Source organism: Palaemon carinicauda, chromosome 22 (assembly GCF_036898095.1).
Source record: "Palaemon carinicauda isolate YSFRI2023 chromosome 22, ASM3689809v2, whole genome shotgun sequence".
Lineage (NCBI taxonomy): Eukaryota > Metazoa > Arthropoda > Malacostraca > Decapoda > Palaemonidae > Palaemon > Palaemon carinicauda.
The window spans coordinates 5877574-5900027 of NC_090746.1; the positions used below are offsets into that span (position 1 = coordinate 5877574).

At 39.7% G+C, this 22454-nt stretch overlaps 1 protein-coding gene across 1 annotated transcript in view; it reads right to left on the bottom strand.

Moving 5' to 3' along the window:
- The window catches only part of LOC137616306 (allantoinase-like), a 56930-nt gene that overhangs the window by 22402 nt on the left and 12074 nt on the right, over positions 1-22454 (bottom strand). Inside the window, exons 3-5 of the mRNA XM_068345952.1 lie at positions 3478-3629; positions 747-853; positions 12-166 (exon numbers count right to left, since the gene is read on the bottom strand). Of these exons, the coding sequence (XP_068202053.1) occupies positions 12-166; positions 747-853; positions 3478-3629 (414 nt within the window). The remainder of the gene's footprint in view (positions 1-11; positions 167-746; positions 854-3477; positions 3630-22454) is intronic.

Sequence of the window (22454 nt, forward strand, 5' to 3'; positions counted from 1 at the left end):
CTTCAGCTAACCAGAAGGACAGACTGCGTTCCAGCGAGTTGGTTGAGCGCCTCCTCAACTTGTTGACGATTGACGCAAGGAAACTCGTCCACTCCACTGTGAATGAGGAAACATTTGAATCCACAAATGCCGCCAGATACCATTTCCTTCAGGTCACCGGCGTTGCCTGGTGGTGAATATAGCAAAAAAAAAATTTACATTTTAAGAGTTTACGTGGCTTTCTTGTTGCAATTAACATGTTTCATGGTTCTTCAACATCAGGATATCAGCATTGATATAATCTTTCTTTAACACTATATGACTCTTCAAAATTTTAGGTGTAATTCTTGACAGAAAATTTACTTAGATTTTAAAATTTACATGAATTTCTTGTTGCATATAATAATAATAATAATAATAATAATAATAATAATAATAATAATAATAATAATAATAACTGCAATAGATTTACAACAAATTTACTTAGATTTTAGAATTTACATGAATTTCTTGTTGCATATAATAATAATAATAATAATAATAATAATAATAATAATAATAATAATAATAATAATAATAATAATAAATTTCCAACAAATTTACTTAGATTTTAAAATGTACGTGAATTTCTTGTTGCAATTAACATGTTTCATAAACAGGAGCCAAATCTATCATTTTATAAGCGTCAAATCAATTTTGAGTTGATAGTTTACATAGTGAAAGTTTTCTTAATTTACTCAACCTTCGTCTGTTAAGTGAATACTGACCAGGTATAACGCCTCCCCAGAATCCTACATCAACCCAACATTGGTCTTTGGCAGCATGCATTTTCTCTTTCCAAGCTTTCATAGTGGTTGTTGGGGGAATGGAGTTCCTGTGAATAATAATAATAATAATAATAATAATAATAATAATAATAATAATAATAATAATAATAATAATAATATCTACAAAAGCAACCCTGAGAGTGCAGACCTCCGCCACGTCAGTATATTTCTCGAAACCAGCTTGCCTTACCCAGAATCAGTTTAGATCGTAGGCGTATTTGAAGTCTGTGTGACAACCATGTGCGAACATGGGGTTAAGGATAGGGTTAATTCGGTCGACCTTTTTCTCGACCTTGACCTTGACCTTTGACCTAGAATTTTTAAAATTGAATCACTTCCACGTCTCAACATTACAATTAATCCCTGAAAGTTTGACTACACTCTGAATATAATTGCGGCCAGGAAGTTGTTTACAAACAAACACACAGACAAACATACAAACAAGGGCAACAAAAAATGTTAATCCAACTAGATATTTATTCACGACAGTCAAGACCTTATTCGCCCCATATAATTCTTCCAAAGTCGAAAACTCTGTGCTGTAGAAGAGAAACATTAATTCCTCATATTTCTTCAATGAAAATGTATTTTTATCTGTTGATGGCATATTGTAATGATACATTCTGAAACATGAGAGAGAATAATAATAATAATAATAATAATAATAATAATAATAATAATAATAATAATAGGGAAGTGGGGAATATGGGGAAAGGAAGAGTACCCCTGGATACAATCCGGTTTATAGCTCAAAGGCAGGTACTCGGGATGGGAAAGATTAAGGAAACAGGGAGAAAGAGAAGTACAGGAGAAGAATAAGATAGAGGGGCAGACCCTCTTGCGATATTAGGGAATTGGTATTGTTATTTTAGTCATTATACATTTTATCTATGTATGAACATATTTCACTTTACTGTGCATTTTACCCCTTTATTGTATTTCTCATATTAATTAAAACTTTTACATGTGCCCGTGTATCATCATTAACAACTTGAATGCGCCTTTCTTTGAAAATAATGATTGAGAAAGAACTCTAGTTGAGGGGTTGGGGACATGGAAATGTGAAAGGGAAAATGGAAAATTAAACAATGGAATAGAAAAAGTAGGCAGACGACCTAATTAGAGCTGTTGTTATTTCCTCTATCACCTGTCTCCTTATAATTGCTTCCTTTAAACTTTAGCTCACTTAGTTTATGTTGACCCCCGATACCATGTGATTAACTTGACATATACTGACAGATTCAAAGTTTTCCATATATTACCATATAAACTAAACAGGTTGCCTATGTTTTCTATGAGTGATTTCACCTTTGGTTAGCTGTACATAAAACTCTCTTCTCTAGAAACATACAAATTAGCAAGTCAGTCTCACATAGTCTATATTTCGTGAACAGCAATCATCATCATCTTCATCAACATCATCTCCTCCTACGCCTATTGACGCAAAGGGCCTCGGTTAGATTTCGTCAGTCGCCTCTAACTCGAGCTTTTAATTCAATACTCTTCATTTCATCATCTCCTACTTCTACTTCGCGCTTCATAGTCCTCAGCCATGTAGGCCTGGATCTTCCAACTCTTCTAGTGCCTTATGGAGCCCAACTGAATGTTTGGTGGACTAAGCTCTCTTGAGGAGTGCGAGGGGCATGTCCAAGCCATCTCCATCTACCCCTCATCATGATCTCATACACATATGGTACGCAAGTAATCTCTCTTATAGTTTCATTTCTAATCTTGTCCTACGAAATTATTCTAGAAATTTTATGGTTTACGAATAAATATGTTCTGGCAATACTCTACGCATTAATCCAATAACCTGATAATCATCTTTAGCTTTACTTTAAATATTACTAGATGATTAATGCTGAACAAGTGTAAATGTTTCCTATAAATGCATCCTATCTCACCATTCTTGAACATATGTGAGCGTGTAAGAATTTTAGCAAACTGTTTCACCTTTGTACCGCGCGTGTTTCATACATGCTTGTACATAGTAGCGGCATCATTTTTTTTTTTTTTTTGTCTTCTCGCTTGAGCTTCCCTGCACTAATAACAGACCAACCTGTGTAAGCTCGCTAGCTCATGTTTTATTTGGTTTAAATTTTTGTAACGTTCTTGCTCGCAAGTCCTTGTACATAAGCTTGATGTCTGTTTAATAAGGTTTAGTTGCATTCCTCTTGCCTCTCTGTTACAATCCAACAGCCCACTCACACACCATTCTGATCAAGTCTTGGAATACCTTTGCTTACAATACAGTGCATACCATTTGTAATTGCAATAGGTAAGAGCAAACATGCACAGACCACATATTTACCCATAAAACATCTCTTTGAAGCATTCTAAGACAAAATTTGAGATTGAAAATCTGAGATTTTTCATGTACCGGTCCTTGCGCAACTCGGACTGAAATTGCGGCAAAACTCTAATACCACCAATATCCTTAATAATTACAATAGGTAAGATCAAACTTGCACAGACCACATTATTAAACGTAGAATAAATAAGCTTTTACCCATTAGAGACATACCCAAATATGTGCAATCTGCAGATATCTTACGAGACATACCCAAATACGCACAATCTGCAGATAACTTACGAGACATACCCAAATACGCACAATCTGCAGATAACTTACGAGACATACCCAAATACGCACAACCTGCAGATAACTTACAAAGGCATGTCAACGATGGTGGTGATGCCACCAGCAGCAGCTGCTTTTGTGGCTGAATTATAACCTTCCCATGCTGTACGACCTGGCTCATTAACATGTACGTGAGAATCAACAATTCCAGGCATCAGGACCAGGTCACCACAGTCGACGACCTGTAAAAAGAGGGATCTATTAGAGAGAGGCTCAGGACTTGTACTCTATAGCAGAAACTATTCACACAACTTCATAAGTTATGATTTGATTAAGCTTAAGACACACGATCTTCCATCCTCTCTTCTCCTGTGATCTCTCCTCTAACTGAGGCTCTCAATCTATATCTAGCTAGTCGATCAAACCCTCCACAAAAAGTGAGTTAGTCATTTAGTACCTATAAATACATCACAAGCAGGACTATTACATGACTCTAATCTCCTGTTTTCTTCTAGTAGAAGACCTATGTATTTGAATAATTGCAAGATAAAGAATGTTTTGAAAACGTTAAATTTTAGCCTACCTGATCTTCACACCTGCTGGCTTAACAAACTGTAGAACTCATAAATTCCAGGAACTTTGTATTGTTTAAGTAGTAGCAATATGAATGACAAAATGTGCAAAGTAATTGTGTTTCTGAAGGCAACATTTGTGTGAAAGTTGATACTGAGTATGATTTTGACATCCTTTTATGGTCTACAAAAGCACAGAATTGTTTCCTAACCCCTATCAAGACTAATTCGCTTGAAGGTTTGTATGGCTGATTCCTTTTAATACACATGTATAGATTTTTAATATGCATGACATATATAATTCATAACTTGGAAAGCTTTGTAATTCTGTTTCTAGATATCAAAGTGTTCATATTGTGTACAAGCCTCTGGTGATCATGCACCTTCCACCGAGGATCACTATCTCTCATGTACTCAAACTGTATCACCCAGGATGGGTTATTTGCCTTTGCTGCCAAGCTGCAAAATGCTATAAGCCCACGGGCTCTAACAGGGAAAATAGCTCAGTGTGGAAAGGAAATAAGGACACAGAAATAATAGTGTGCCAGAGTGTACCCTCAAGCAAGAAAACTCTAACCCAAGACAGTGGAAGACCATAGTACAGAGGCTATGACACTACTCATGACTAGAGAACAGTGGTTTGATTTTGGAGCATTCTTCTAGAAAAGCTGATTACCATAGATAAACAAGTCTTATGTCCATACCAAGTGGAAAGCAGCACTGAAGAATTACAGTACAGTAGTTAATCCCTTGAGTGAAGTAAAATGGTTTGATTATCTTAGTGTAGGTGTATGAGGAAAGAGAAGAATATGTAAATAACAGGCCAGACGATTTGGTGTATGTATAGACAAAGGAAAAATTAACCATAACCAGAGAGGGCTCCAATGTAGTACTACCTGGATAGTCAAAGGACCCAATAACAACTCTCTAGCGGTAGTGTCACAATGGGTGGCTGGTGCCTTGGAGGTATTACAAAACAGTACAGACTTTGCAGCTTCAACAGGCACCAAGAAAAATAGCCCCCAATCACATGACCCAGCTGTTCTTTGATACTGCTGGTGAACTTTAATTTGACCTTTGAGGATGCTTGCCTACTATAGGCAAACAAATTTTTATGTAGGAGACAACTTTCTCAAGTCACTATCAGTCATAATTTTCCCAGTAAATCTTGAATCCAGGTTAGTGTCGTTTACTGACAAGGTGAATACTGGCCTATTAGCACTGATACCTATAAGGCATGTATAATATTAGCCTTTCCCTACTTTGAACACACTTTCACCATTATTTGGTATCTAGAAGTGTATACAAAGTTGCCTTTAACCACACAGTTTTGGCAATTCCTTCCAAATGCAGGCCGCTTGCTGAGATGAAGGCTGTTATATTTAGGCCATTTGTGTGGAGCCTGGTGTATGGACCTGTATTTCGAACAGGTCTATACAGCATGTACGTCCTGCAGCTTCCCACCAGCAGCCTTCTTGATGTTCTGTGACTGCACATTTACCATTTCCAGTGCCCTAACATATTCTACTAGCCAATCTAGTAACCAGGTTGGCCCTTTCATCTTTGTATCAGAGTAACCCCACTACTAATGCCCTTTACCAGGGCATCATGGAGTGGACATCCAGTTACTAGATCTTTCATCTTTATCATGAACATGTCAAAAGTGTTATTTGTGAAACTCGAGGTTCTGCTGCGAGTGCCGCTACTCCTCGGACAAACACGTTCTGTGCTGGCATATCGTCTGCGGCCAGCTTAGTACACTTCTGACCATTAGGTATGCGTTTGAAAAGGCTAATGATATTACAAAATTAGCACTAGAAGCTACAGAATCTTAGGGCTTTCAGAAAAAAGGCTTCAATAAAGTCGTCGCATCTGTCACATAGGAAACAGATATCCTGGCTAGTATAGTGGTAACGTGTTCGCCTAACATTCGCATGGCAGAAGATCAAGCCCAGCCCGGGACCGCAATTTTAAGCCCCGTTTACTGGGAAGGCCACTGCTGTGGTTGGGCACCACAGTTGGGAGTTGGGCTTGCCCAGCTGACGTTCTAGTGAGCAACTATTCTGATGGAACTAGAACTGAAACCAGACACTTTTACCTTACCTTTAAGTGAAGACGTTGATACTGTTAAGAAAACTAATAATGTTAGTACATTTTTTTCCCTTTCTTGATAATGGCTTACAATACATTTTACACTAAAATTAGTTCAGAAGATTTGCACTGACCTTATGCATTATAAGTTACCACTTTAAATATCCATTATCATTCTCTAAATCGTAACATATGCATATAAAGACTTTTAGTAAAGTTCATACAAAATTTTGTCCGTCTGTATCCTATTTTGTGCATATATGTATTATTTTTTTCATGAATATCTGGTAGAATAGACTTCAGGAATGAATCAAACAGAACCTTTCTAGACATGTTTTTATTAAGACAAATATAGAATTTTCTTAACACAAAATTATAGTGGGAGATTAAAATTACATTTTATCTTAGAGATACTGGGTAGATCAAATGTATATAACTTGAGATATATCCTTAGTAATTAATGTGGCAGTGATATCAAAACAAAAGCTGATTGTGACGATCAAGTGCCTGTTGGCACCGAATCATGCAACACAAAATCCGTCTCTCTCTCTCTCTCTCTCTCTCTCTCTCTCTCTCTCTCTCTCTCTCTCTCTCTCTCTCTCTCTCTCGGTGTGTGTGTGACTCACATACAGTAATATATATGTGTATGTGCATGTGATTAGATAAAATAAAACTGAAAATTAACACAAAATAATTTTCTTCATTAATGCCCTGAGAATCCACTGTCTTTTCATTGCACGGGACCTCAACACGTTGAGGTAGAGTTGTAGAAAACATTAAGTAACTAAAGAGAAACAACAACAACAACAACAACAAAATAAATGCACACTTAATCTAAAGAATGAATTAATGACAATTCACTCATAAATGCCCTGAGTATTCACTTCCATGTAACGGACGCGTAAAAGCGAAATGTATTTCTAAACGCTAAGGAAAAGTTGTAGGCAAGTTGATCCTGACGTCCGTCATAGCAGCAGATTTCCTTTCCCATATTGTTGATGTTAGCGATAGGTGGCCTTATGCCAGAATAGGAACTCTCTCGTCCTTGGACACAGGAATTCATCTTTGCAGGTGGGAGAGATTAATATCCGTTTGAGCAAAACACATCTAGGAAGGGCGTGGATTCACTGGCTGGGACTGACGAAGGGAACGAACAAGGGACCCTACACTACTTGGCAGTGAGCTGATCTTCAGGAGTTCGGCTTCAGCTGAGTACTGAGCCTCTAATGTAACTACCTAAACTGAAAAATGAATAATTAATTTGAATGACTGGAAACGTGCTCAATAAATTGAATTGAAACAAATTGGGATATATCAAGAAGTTTCTTTAAAAAATTACGTTTGATTTGGATATGAAACAAAAGGATTGATAGTCACACCAACTTACCTTCTTAAATTGATGAAAGGTGGAATTTGGTAGTGTTGAGACACGACTTTGTTTGTGTGTGTGTGTATATATATATATATATATATATATATATATATATATATATATATATATATATATATATATATATATATATATATATATATATATATATATATATATATGTGTGTGTGTGTGTGTGTGTGTGTGTGTGTGTGTGTGTATGTGTGTTTAGTGCGTGAGTATGTGCTCTTGGATCTAAGTCCACTTGGTGTCTGACTTTTCAACAGTTCAATCGGCCCTTTTATACAGTCAGTTTCTCCCGGCAGTCATCTGTATTACTGGGAAAATCCACTGACTGGGCTTATGACTGACCGAGTCACCGAAAGCAGGATCGCGGGAATAGTTTCGTCACTCGTGACGTCAGAGGATCTAAGGAGAGGTCCCAGGTCGGATTTATTTATCTTTATTGTTATAAGCGGTTGCAGAGAATATACATAAATAGATTACATACTAAAGGCATGATGCACTATGAATTATAAATATCAGAAATAAGCAGTAAGAATTTCTCTATCTCACTAAAAACTAAACCTCGCATTTCTGCATTGCTACTATATGGCAACAATACGTAACGGAATTCCTCGACCAGCCTACTTCCAGGTTACAGTAAGAACGGAAATATCGCCGATTTCTGAATTTCTTGGAAGTGATCCCTTAAGTTTTTATTAAATACTTTCTACAATTTCCTTCAAACCACTTAAATCCAACAATATATTCCGGTGAATTTTGATAATTTTTTCTTTATCACAAAACAGAAAACAATGCAATTTCCATAAATGCAACAGACAACTGATAGTTTATCACCGATTTTTTTAGGACTAGTTTGTATTCCCATATATTTTCATGCTTTATGGTATTGAGTGTGCGTGAGATATACCTCAATTAATTGCTTACATTTCTTAAAATAACCGTATTGCATAATCAAAAGTTTATAAGTAAAGAAGAGATAATCGGATACACGAGTAGGAAATGCACCTCAATTTTCCAAGGGCAACAGGTGTCATGTTTTACGATTTCCCGTAATCTAAGGCGCGATACTTCGGAGAATGAATCAGTCAATACAACCATTGAAGAATCTTCAGTCTTTTGTCAGTCGGAACTGAATAATCAGACAAGAATGTACCCAAAACTGCTACCTCACGTTTTTGTTAGGACACGCGTTCAGCTCAGCGATTTAGCGTTAATATGTTTACTTTACATGGTATTTATCATGTAATGTAAGGTCTCTCTCTCTCTCTCTCTCTCTCTCTCTCTCTCTCTCTCTCTCTCTCTCTCTCTCTCTCTCTCTCTCTCTCTCTCTCTCTCTCTAGTTAGTTAGCTAACCATGGCAAGGAATAGTTTGGAAAGTTAAGTATGAGTAATGTATGTCAAGGCAAATTTTCCTTGTTATGGTCTTAAAGTTAGCATTGTACAATACTGATTTAGCAACATATCAACATGGTGAATTGTAAAAATTATTTTTTTTTCTATCATCACTTCTTATTTTAATACCATTTAGATGGAGTCGCCACTGTCCTTATTTTCATCTTAAAATTAACTCTTATAATTATATGAGGTCGTTTCTTGCAATTTTCTTGTACCTCTTGGGGGGGGGGGGGCGTGTTGAGTCCAAATTGGGTTAATTTTCGGGTGTAATTTCGTCATCTACTGAGTCGCCTCCTGGACTTCCTGCTGTGCTCTTTACATATTGTGCGGAATCCTACATATTCTGCTGTGTATTATGAGATGTTCGTTCGTTCTAGATTGCCTTGCATATAGCAAGACACGGGTCTTGCACGAAGAGATGCTCGAAGCTCACTTGCCATATTTATACGGTTCTATTATCATTTGTTCATCTTCATTGTTTCTGCAGAGCAATGCATTGTTAATAAATCATGTGCTGATACTGTATGCTGTCTATTATTGAGGGGTAGAATTCTTCTAGACCCAACCCCTATTTGTATGGCTATTTTTGTCAATATTGCAATTCCTGCCTCTTCTTGTATACTCTTCAGAATTGTATCTGCATTAGCCTCCCAATTCCCTGTACTGGTAGCTATTACTTTGGCGTAACTTGTACAGTCGTTTGTAGTGGATGTACCATTTCTATCTTTATCTCTTGCACTTTCTTTTTAATTAAATCCTGCTTAAGTGAGCGTTGCGTCGCTAAAGTTCTATATTGTTGATTGTAGTTGACATATTTCTTTTTATATTCTGTGCATTCCTTGTATGTATGCTCATATGATGAGCATACAGAGCATATTTTGAAGTTTTTATCTTTGGAACATTCTTTATACAGATGTTCATAAGAATAACATTTACACAGTAGCAATATGACAATTTCATAATCATACCCTGTTCAATAAAATGACTTGGGATATATTGGCAGGTTATGAAAAGGCCTCCTTCAATGACTCCCGTTGCCATCTTTGGTCTTTCAAACTTTACTTTTCATGATGTGGGAGATTTTCAAGATTTTTATCTCATCATCCACTTAAGCCAAAACAATTATCCTCTCAATGTTTCTTTAATTTTTTCATTCTTTTCCGTATTCTGCTATTGTTTTTTTTTTCTCATATGTTTTGCTACTGTTCTTAATAGTTTTTATTTAATTGTTAATTACTTCTCTCGTAATTTATTTCCATATTTCTTTCCCTCACAAGGCTATTTTCCCTGTTGGAGCCCTTGGGCTTATAGAATCCTGCTTTTCCAACTAGGGTTGTAGCTTAGCTGGCAATAATGATAAGAATATAGTTTTTATGGCGTTTTATTCTGGTGGGTCAATCACTTCAAAATGTTTATTATGAAAATCAGTCTTGCTCTTGTCTTTAAAATCTTAACTACATTGGATCCCTCTCTCTGGTTACGGCATATTTTCCCCTTGCCTACACATACACCGAATAGGCTGGCCTTTTCTTTTCACATACACCTGACAACACTGAGATTACCAAAAAATTCCTCTTCGCTCAAGGAGTTAAATACTGCACTGTGTCTACACTTCAAACTGAAACCATTGTCCTCTGGTCTTGGGTAGTGCCATAGCCCCTGTACCATGGTCTTTCAATGTCTTGGTGTAGAGTCCTCTTGCTCAAGGGTACACTGAGGCACACTATTCTCTTCATTTTTTTAGCTAGTAAAATACAAGCTAAAAAGTATATGTTTTGTATATTTATATATAATATCGCACAAATTTATGGGAAACTCCATTTGATGTGAAAATCATTTCCAGAAGCAATAGGGGGTCGTCAAAAAAAATTCTCTTTTCTACTTAATCACACTTTTTACTACTGGGTCTGTTTGTCTATCTATCTTTTCATCCATCTATTACGTATTTTTTTTTCCCAAATCGGCGAACGTATCTTCGCCATTTCAAGACCAGTTGCTGATGTCTTAATTTTCTCTCCATAAGCCTCCTGGCTAGTACAGTGGTAACGTGTTTGCCTCGCATTCACGTGGCAAGAGATCGATCCCCGCCCAGGGCCGTGAGTTTAAGATGTTTACTGGGGAGGCTACTGCTGTGGTAGGGCACCACAGTGGGGAGTTGGGCTTGCCCGGCTGACGTTCTGGTGATCATATATTCTGATGGAACTGGAACTGAAACCAGACACCTTTAACCTTCAAGTCTACAACCTAACAATTTAGAGAAAAAAAATCTAAGAAAATTGTTGATTCCACGGAACTTTCGTAACACTTGCCATTATTGAAGTTATCTTATTACTGAGTGTGTGTGTTTTTTTTTTCATTTAATTATATCGGATCTTTGATAACGAGACTTGTCTCCACAGCTCCACTTTCAAACAATAATTCTCAACTGTGTCTAGAATATAATTATTAGCTGCATATATCTATTTGAGCAAGGGAACAAAACGGTAATCAGACAATCATGACTGTAGGCCTAGTCTACCGACAGAAATTTATCTCATAAATAACTTGCCTATGAACAAATACAAAAACCGATATGCTTCAGACTTCATCAAATATTGCATAGTTAAACTATTGTCTAAATTTAAACATTAATAAACTGGCCTTCAGCCAATTGTTAAATACAGGTAGAATTTCTGCTTGCCACAACGCCACAGTTCCGCAGTTCTACTCACAGTTATAATCACATCTTTTAAAAGTTAAATCTTGCATTCAATAAATTTACAAAGGAATACTTTTCTTTCCCCAATAAAAATACAATTCGGTACCGAAAACCAATAAGATGTATCTGCTGAAATAATCTTATTTTCATGTGGGACAGTGGGAGTAAGAACGAAGGATTCGAAGGAACCAAACCGTCAGAGCAATGAATGGACAGTCGGGCTTCATCTCTCGTTTCTTGGTAATCTTACAATTACGTAGAAACAAATTCTATGAGCGTGCTTTGTCTCCAGCCACATAACCTCCACCCTCCCCCCGCCACAAAAAAAAAAAAAAAATCTAAAGGCAGTGTTTGACCAAGGATACCATCTATAAAATGTCTTCTTAATAGGTTTAAAGGCCACTCATTAATGGCAGAGGCAAGGGACAGTGACAGTGCCCCATCAAGCAAGACAATACCCCAGAGACTGACCATGTATACATATGATCAGCACCCAAGGCCCCCTCTCCATCCAAGCTAGGACCAGGGAAAGCTATGCGAATCAGGTAGACCTTTAAGCTCCACCAAACGTCCCATCCTTAGCTCACAAGGATGGTGAGGTTGCAGCGCCCAAAGAAACTAACGAGTATGAGCAGGACCCTAACCTTATTCTTATATTTTTCAATATCAACTGACGAAAATAAATACATATGCCTTTACGTCCTAAGGAAATATGCAGTCATCAGTGTCAATACCGTGTGAGTAAAATTCCTGGTAGTGTACAGTACAGCTTATCGCTTAGTCATGATACATCTGAAAACCACGTGGTTTTTCTCTCCGTGTGCTTGCCTTCAGAGGGCTGGCTGATCTGGAAGCATTTCCTTTTCTTTGTTTGTTCTTTAAATTGTTCAAGAAAATCAACCGGATGATATTGAAAAGGCAACCAATTGAATTATTTAAGCAAATCAGATTTCTTAATGAATATGGAATTCTTAAACAAATTTAATTTTTGGGGAAATTTCTGAAGTAGGTTATACTAAATTGAACTAAAACGGGTACTCGGTAGAGCGCATACCTTCGCCTACATCATGCTGTATATCACAAGATAGTCAATTAAATTATGCACATTTTGGTGCTAGTTTCATGCAAATCGGATAAACATTGACCACGATATAACAAAAAGAAGTTTTTTACCTTTTCATGAAATTGGCCTTGATCATGCTGTATATCAACACATAGGCAATTGAATCATGCACACTTTGGCACTAGTTTCATTCATACCGGATAAGAATTGACCACAATACAGTAAAAAGAAATTTTTATCATTTCCTTACCTTGACTTTGGCCTTTGACCCAATCAATTCTAAAATCTATAATCAAAGTGTCCTTGTATCATGGCCAATCATCCCACCAAATTTTATGAGATTCGATTAAATAGTTTTTGAGTTATGCGAATCATAAATAAAGAAACATACAAACATAAATAGATAAATACACGCCTATCAAAGTATACCTTTCTGGCGAAAGTAATAATTCGGTAAAAAATAACACAAAATTATAAGCGTATTCCAGATTCCAATCATGCAGTTCTCTTCATAGAATTGAGAAACCCCAGACGATTAACAAAATATAAAAACAGATTTAGTATAATCGAAACGACAGTTTAAATCCAGAAAATCAAATAACACCACAGGGTTACTCAAAGAATGTTATGTTTTTCTCCAAACAAGGACCAATAGTGCTTACGGATACATGTTCTTAAAAGTCTCCGGATTCTTAGAATACACTTTTTCTAGAGCAGAATTTTCCAGGTTAGTCCTAGATTTTCATGTTATTATAATGCCAATGAAATAGATGAAAGAGAAATTTGATGAATTGAATACAGAGAAAAAAAAAACTGGCAGAAGTAGAACTGAGAATTACCTGGTTGAAACAATTTTCTTGGAAGGGGTTTATTTCAAGAGGAAGGTTTCTTAATATAGCTACAAATGTAAAGAAAACGAGCCTGATAATCACAAGCAAACAAAAGATGGAAGAAAACCAAACTGTAGCTATATAACTGGACATTCAGTCATCAAGTAATTCACAGTGAATAAGAGTAGTAAGTCATTGTGAAATGGATAAGCACATGGCTAGCCATTAGAAGCACAAGGTCATGAGACTCGTGACCAACTTGTATAGTAAGGGGAGATGTACTATTCTCCGTTTTATATGGTACTGTATTACTGTATTCCCATGGAAGATCTTCACTTGTTTTAATGATTTACAGGCCACTCATGAATGGCAGAGGCAAGGGAGAGTGACATTGCCCTATCAAGAAGGACAATGCCTTAGTAACTGGTAATATATACATAGGATCAGTGACCAAGACACTCTCCACTCGAGCTAAGACCAAGAAAGGCCAGGCAATGGCTGCTGATGATTCAGCAGATAGATCTTATAAGCTCCCCAAACCCTCCATCCTTAGCTCACAAGGATGGTGAGATTGTAGCGACCAGAGGATCTAACAAGTTTGAGTGGGACTCGAACCCTTGTCTGGCGATCACCAGGCAAGCACGTTACCAGTAGGTCACCAAAAAGGTATAAAGGAAAAATACAAAATCCCCCTAAAAATGTTTTGTACATTGTAACCTAAAGAAAGCCTACAGAAACGAATTCTAAATGGGTTTATTTAGGAAAACTATTCTCAAAGAAAAGTTGGAATAAATAAAGGGCAAATTATAAGAATAAATAAAGATCCAGTACAGACTGTTCTCAGAAATATTAGTTGATTCAGACGAGGAAAAAAAATAAAAAGTTTATACAAGCATTTAGAAAGCAAATTCAACAAATAACGTCTTTTTACAACAAATCTTGTATAAAAGCAATAATCTCTTACCTCAAACTTCGCTTACAACTAGTTTAAAACTTAATCTTAGAATTACTTGTCCATAATAAATCTTTCTTATCGTCATTTATGCAGCTTTTGTGTTAATACTAATCACTTTTTGAGGAGGGAAATAGGTTATTACTGTCCCGGTTACACACACACACACACACACACACACACACATATATATATATATATATATATATATACTATATATATACAGTATGTATATATATTATATATATATTATATATATATATTTATATATATATATAAATATATATAATATATATATATATATATATATATATATATATATATATATATATATATATTCAGCTATATAGCTACATAATCAAACCATTGTTATCTGGTCTTGGGTAGTGCCATAGCCTCGGTACCATGGTCCTCCAATGTCTTGGATTAGAGTTCTCTTGCTTGGGGGTACACTTGGGCATGCTGTTATATTTCATTTCTCTTCCTCTGTTTTATTAAGTGTTTATAGGTTATGTGTGAAGGATCTAATTCGACGTTGTTACTGTTCATGAAATATTTTATTTCAATAATTCATTACTTCTGTATTATATTCATTTCCTTATTTCCTTTCGTCATTGGGCTTTTTTTCCCTGTTGGAGCCCTTGGGCTTATAGCATCCTGACTTTCCAACTAGGGTTGTAGCTTAGCAAGTAATAATAATAATAATAATAATAATAATAATAATAATAATAATAATAAATAATGTCGTGAGAAGCAGAGTGAAGTCTGAAACAATACAAGACTCCTATCAACTAGCGATAAGTCAACGTCCAAGTGCCACTCTAGATAGAAGAACAAATGTCCGTCTCCTCTGAGAGAAATGTGAAGTGCGAAAGTGAATAATAAATAGTGCCAAAAGTACAAAGAACAACAGGGAGGATATCAGGGAAAATTATACAATCTCATTGGCCAGATGGTCATCTTAGTATCCGATCATAATCATTCCTTTTTGGGGCATGTCAGAAAAAAAACAGTATGTCACGAATCAGGCATTTATGCTCAAAGATCTACTTTTGTGAGGCGTGTCCTGAATTTTCCGAAGGGCCTTGTAGAAGTTATGAGCAGGCAGAGAAGCCCCAGGGCATCGATTGGTAAGTAAGAACACACTCCACAGGGTTGGCCACATCATCATTAACTTTGTGTGTTAAAGTGATGTAAGAAACTCAAGTTAATATAAAAATTATAAACGTATCCAGCTTCTCATTGAGGTGCATGCTACCAATTAAGAGACATATTACACACACACATACATATATATATATATATATATATATATATATATATATATATATATATATATATATATATATAGTATATATATATATAACGGATTTTGAGCGAAGCGAAAAATCTATTTTTGGGTGAGATGGCCATGTCGTCCTGATGGAAGTTCCTATAGGGTAGCTTCCTAGGGTATATTACAACTACGGCGATATTCCCAGAGAATTTACCTTAAGGTACCAGAATTCTAACTCCTGGAGCGAGTATCCCTCGTGAAAGGGATATCGCGACATATCAGAGGACGTATTCTTGACACGCCACATGGCAATCTGCATCCCGAACAGAGATTTCGTCTCGCAGGGGGCAAATGGCAAGAAACGAATTCGGGAAAGAAAAAGGGGGAGCCGCACCCAAGGCTCCCTATCTCCCGATTCGTAAGCGTGCCTGGCGCCAATCCTGGCGCCATCTGTATTCCTTGTAGCGAACACGAGGTGCTACAGATACTGTATGTAGGGAGGGGTCCTACTGCCCTTTCTTAGAAAGGCAAGGGCGGGTCCATCAGGACGACATGGCCATCTCACCCAAAAATAGATTTTTCGCTTCGCTCAAAATCCGTTTTTTGGGCTCAAGCCATGTCGTCCTGATGGAAGTATACCAGAGCATTACTGTATCTGTGGATTCTCAGAACGTGCCGTACTCCCCGGATGTAATTTTTCCCGGTCGACTAGACCTAGAGACCTAAGATGTTACCGTTATACATCTTTTCAACTAACTATAAACCATGTTAGAGCTTCCTGCCCCCTACAGGGAAGAGTCCTACTAGACTCTGGAAAAGTCTCGAAGAGTACATATACCTATGTATGAATACCAGGCAAGCTAATATAGTGGTCTCGCCCTATATTAAGTAAAGCATAGTTTGTAAAGAATCACTGCGTCAATATGAAATATCGACCAGTTCTCCGCACAATACTTGTATTGGACAAAGGTTTTATATCCGCATAGGAGGAAAACCAATGCAACATAGCTTGCATAAAGGAACAATTCTATTAGAATTATCCCAGATAAGGTACATAGAATGAATGCTCAATTATACCAATAAATTGACACAGGTGAAGGAGACGCAAGGTTCTCAAGAACCAGTTTATTGACAGGCAATAAACAGACAGGTTAACCACAATTATATATATATATATACATAGGAAGAGGATAACCCAAAACTTTAAGCATAAGTATGATAGTAAACAGAACTTGTTTGTCTGAAAGAAAAAACATTAAATGCCACTTTTAAGATACCGAGGTATCAAAGTCATAAAAGTCTGTATTACAAATCAATGACATTAGCATTAGAAACGCTCGGCACACATGTCTGCACTTATGCTAGGTTCACCTTTGGAAATGGAACAGTCTACATGGGCAACACAGTGCCCTCACTTAGTTTGTAGTACAGTATGTAACTACACACTCACCCTGGAATTAATCGTCCCAATTAAAACCACTGTTCCTCGCAGAGTTAAACAATAGGGTTAACACCGCGACCCACTGCTACCACAGATCTCTTTAGTTCCTCTACTTGCTTCGCATAGTGGCGAAAGAACACTCTGGAAGACTTCCAGCCAGTGTATGAACGGAGATGTTCAAAATCCATACAATTAAAGAAATTTAAGGATGAGGCAACTTTCCTCGGATCGTGACCTGCGGGTGTACTGTCAGGATCCGCTCTGCGAATAAAATATGTGATTTTCGCTCTGAGTTGATTCAGAGATAAATTTGAGCCTGATGTTTCTCCCCTGAATAGTTGACCACCCTAGAAGTCTGAAGTTCTATGAAGATAGACCTTTAGGCATTCTACTGGACATAGAGATGCATCTTCTTTCAGAGGGCAGATTCTCCAGGGACCCCACCTGTTGGTGGGTAACTCATTCTTGGCGAGAAACGTAGGATCCGGAAACAGGTTCAGTTCTCCCCCATCCAGGAACTGAACACGACCTGCCTCTCTCGAGAGGGCTACAATCTCACTAACCCTGGCCCCGGACGCGAGTGCAAAATAGGAAAATAACTTTTTGTGTCAAATCCTTTAACGCACACTCTTCATTGCTCAACAGAGAAGCGAAATGAAGAACTTGTCTAAAGACCATGAAATGGGCTTTGGAGGTGCTGAAGGTCTGAGCCTAGCGCAGGCTTTCGGGACTTTATTAAAGATCTCGTTACCTAGGTCGACCTGGAAGGCATATAGAATGGGTCTTGTCAAAGCAGACTTACACGCTGAAATCGTGTTAGCTGCCAATCCTTGACCATGGAGGTGGAGAAGAAAGATAAGCAGAAGTCTGTCAAGATCTCCTGCGGATTCTTCGCCTTGACAAAAGGCCACCCATTTTCTCCAAGATGACTCATATTGCCTTTTAGTAGATTTGCACTTATATTCCTCAAGGAAGTCTATGCTGGCTTTCGAAATCCCGAAACGCTTTCTCACCGCTAGGGAGAGAAAATCATGAGCTGCAGGGTCCGGGTTTTCTGTAATGAAGCGCAGACAGTTGACTTCTGGACTCGCTGGGTCAGAACTGGATCTGGTAGCGGTACAAACTTCAGCTACAGTTCCAATGCCAGGGGGAACCACACGCTGTTCGGCCACTTGTGGGCCACTATTGCCACTACCCCCTTGAAGGATCTCAGTTTGTTGAGGACCCTCAACAGAAGGTTGTGAGGAGGGAACAGATAAATCTTGGACCATCTGTTCCAGTCGAGGGACATCGCGTCCACTGCTTCCGCTAAGGGGTCCTCGTACGGGGACACGTACAGGGGCAACTTCTTGTTGTCTTTCGTCGCAAAGAGGTCTATCTGCAGTTCTGGGAATTGATTCAGAATGAAGGAGAATGATCCTGCGTCTAAGGACCATTCCGACTCTATCGGTGTGAACCTGGATAGAGCGTCCGCCGTCACATTGCGGACTCCTTGAAGGTGAACTGCCGACAGGTACCACTTCTTCTTTTCCGCCAATCGGAAGATGGCCAACATCACCTGGTTGAGAGGTGGTGACCTCGATCCTTGTCGATTCAAGCATCTCACAACTACCTCGCTGTCCATCACCAACCTTATGTGGATCGAGTGACGCGGGGAGACTTTCTTTAAGGTAAGGAGCACTGCCATAGCTTCTAGAAAGTTTTATGTGAAAGGTCTCGAATAGCTTGGACCAAGTCCCCTGGACTTTTTTCCGATGAGAGTGACCTCCCCATCCCTCCTTCGAGGCGTCTGAGTGAATCGTCACCGACGGGGGAGGTGGCTGAAGAAGAACCGACTTCTTTAGATGTCTGGCTTGGGACCAAGGCCTGAGAAGAGTACTTAGCCGAAGCGGAACTGGTCTTCTCAGATCTCTTCGCGCGTTTGATGCATAATTTCTCCAAACTCTGGTTGCATCCTTTAGTTGTGCTCTTAGCACTGGGTCTGTCACCGAAGCAAACTGGAGAGAGCCCAGTACCCTCTCCTGTTCGCGTCTTGATATCCTTTCGGAATCTAGAAGTCTCTTGACAGAACCCGCTATCTCCTTCCTTTTCTTCGTCGGGATGGAGAAACGGTGTGACAAAAGGTCCCAGTGGATTCCCAGCCACTAGAACTTTTGAGATGGAGAAAGTTGAGACTTTTTTCTGTTGATCTTGAAGCCTAGGTACTCTAGGAACTGGATCACTTGACTGGAAGCTTGCAAGCATTCTGTCTCGGATGCTGCCCACACCAACCAGTCGTCCAGGTAGGCTACTACCTGAATTCCCTTTAGGCGTAATTGTTTGAGAGCTACGCTCGCAAGCTTCGTAAAAATCCTTGGGGCTATGTTTAGCCCGAATGGCATGGCTCCGAAGGCGTATAGTCTTCGTTGTAGCCTGAACCCTAGGTAGGGGGAGAGTCGATGGCTAATTGGAATGTGCCAATAGGCGTCTGACGAGTCTATAGAGACGGAATATGCCCTCTTGGGCAGTTAGGTCCTTATGTGTTGCAGTGTTAGCATTTTGAATTTGCAATTCACTATGAACTTGTTGAGTGGCGACAAGTCCAGAATGACTCTGAGCTTTTCAGAGTCTTTCTTGGGAACACAAAACAGCCTCCCTTAGAAATTGATGGGCTTCACCCTTCGGATCACCCTTTTTCTCCAACAGTTCTTGAACGTACTCCTCCATAACGGGGATGGAGTGTTGGAAAAACCGAAGGCACGGGGGTGGAGTGCTGTACCAGCTCCAGCCCAGTCCATTCTTGAGTAGGCTGTGGGCCCAGGGATCGAAGGTCCACCGATCCCGAAATTTCAGAAGTCTCCCTCCTACCGGTATCATCTCACTTGGACTGCCGTCCTGAGGTCTTGCCTCCCTGACCACGACCACCCCTGAATCCCCTTCCCCTTGAGGGGCGCATAGACGAGCCTCTGGCTGCTCCTCTAGGCTTTGCTCGAAAGGAAGTAGACTGCCCTTCGAACGCTGGGGTGAATGCCGTGGACTGTGTCGACACGGCCTGGGGTACCCACTGAAAAGTGGTCGGGGTTTGTGCCACGAGCTGGGGCACTGGGGGCAATGGCAATTGCAGTTGCTGTTGCTGTCTAACAGGCTTGGCTGGCCGAGACGGTAGCCTAGTCCTCATAGTCTTCCTCTTTGGTTGAGGACCCTCATCCGGGGAAGACTTTCTTTTGATAGCCAGGCCCCACTTCTGGAGAAGGTTTCTATTCTCCAAGGCGGCCTTATCAACAACTTCTTTGACCAAGTCGGTAGGGAAAAGGTCTTTTCCCCAAATGTTGGAGGAGATTAGTTTCCTTGGCTCGTGCCTCACCGTAGCCGAGGTGAACACGAACTCCCTACAAGCTCTCCTTGCCTTGACGAAGCCATAAAGGTCCTTCGTCACTGTGGCCAGATGAGTCTTGGCCACCACCATGAACATTTCATGGACCTTGGGGTCACTTGCCATCGTCTCGAGAGTAGTCTGAAGAGACATTGAGGCAGCCAGTCTTTCTTTTGTCTCGAACTCTCTTCGCAAAAGAAAGTCAGACAGCTTAGGGAGGTCCTCGCCGAACTGACGTCCGGCAATATCAGCCTCCAACTTTCCAACTGAGAACGTAAGATGGACGTCCTTCCAGTCTTTGTGGTCCATAGGCAGGGCCAGCGACAAGGGTTTACACTCCTCAAGGGAGGGGCAAGGCTTGCCGGCCTCGACTGCTTTTAGTACAGCCGCAAACCCTTTCTGTAAAAAGGGGAAGGCTCTAGTAGGCGAGGACACAAAGGAAGGGAGCTTCTTGCTCAATGCGGCTACCTTTGAGTTAGAGAAGCCCCTCTCTTTCATCGAGGATGAAAGTAGAGCTTGAGCCTTAGCATGGTCCATCACTATGACCTCCTTCGGCTCTGTCTCCTCCTTTGAAGCTGGTTCCTTCCTCAGCCGGACATAACAGTCCGGATATGATGCCTTGCTGGGCCAGAATTCCACCTCCTCCAGGGGAACTGAGCCCAGCTTATCCGAGATGACGATCTTTCCAGTCATCATCGGCATGTGCTCAGCATACCTCCATGGGTTAGCATCTGAGCACAAGGGAAGGTCTTTCACATTGGGCTTTTTCTGGGGCCCATGTGATTCTGCAAGGCACTGCATCCGCAGTTCCATTGCAGCCGCCTTCTCCTAATTCTCCTTCTGCATTTGTTGGATCATTCCAACAATAGAAGAGAGGGCCTGTCCCAGCTCTACTGGGAGACTGGCCGATGTTGAGGGAATAGGCTCCGGAATCTGAACCGGAGTAGCCGACACCTCGTCGACCTCTTCCTCTACAATGTCTGGGGCTTGAACTTCATCCTGGGCTTCTGCCAGGAGGTCTTCCTCCAGACGCTCGTCCACATCAGACATCCTGTCATCTAACTGGATGTCTTGCATCGCGACCGCGACTTCAGCATCCACCTGGATCTGAACTTGGGGGATCTCCTCTTGAGGCTGGGGAATCACTGCATCAGCTGATGCCTTAGGGAAAAGATACGCCCTCATCTTCTCACTTGGAAGATAAGGGCCAGAAGTGTTCTTTTGGAAGCCCCTTACCCAGGTACGAAGCTTCTTCCTAGCTATATCCCTTGATTCCGCCGTCCTAGGGGAATCAAAGGCCTCAGTAATCAGGTTAGTGCACACAGTACATACCTGAGGGTCCCAATATCGGAGATCATCCTTAGAGACAGCGCATGCTGCGTGTCTCCTACAAAACTCATGTCCGCAGAGGTTCTTGCTGCGGACGTTGCAGAAAGCACTTCCGCACTTCGGAGGGTCCTTCTGTAAAGAGAAGAAATTTCCATGAGTATCAAGTGAACTATGTATCACTGGATATGCATAGTATAGCATAACAATTCAGAAAGGAAAGACACACACTTGTGTTTCCCTCACAACCCATTGCTGCAGCCTTCCAGATAATAAAATCAAATGGTTAATCTCTTCTAGAGTAACCAATGCAAAGTTTCCAGAGGAAACAGGTGGAGCTCACACCTAAGCAATGATTTTAAAATCCTGGATAATATACAGGAAAGAACTCACTTTCCTATCTGTAGGGCAACAGCAAAGGACTGTGCAAGAAAACACAAAAGTGTTAGAACACACAGTGCTGTACCAAAACCCTTACCATAGTTTTCTTCTTACTGTATATGTTATACTGAAGAATACTAGTACAGTATAGGAGGATACGTGCCGGCCGGCACACACCATAACTAGCTTTAAAGTATACTACTTAACAGCTATAAGGCGGCAGAACTCTGGTTCAAATGCATGTGCCGGTTGGCAGCAATTGCCGGCCGGCAACAGCCAATGTCGGCCGGCAAT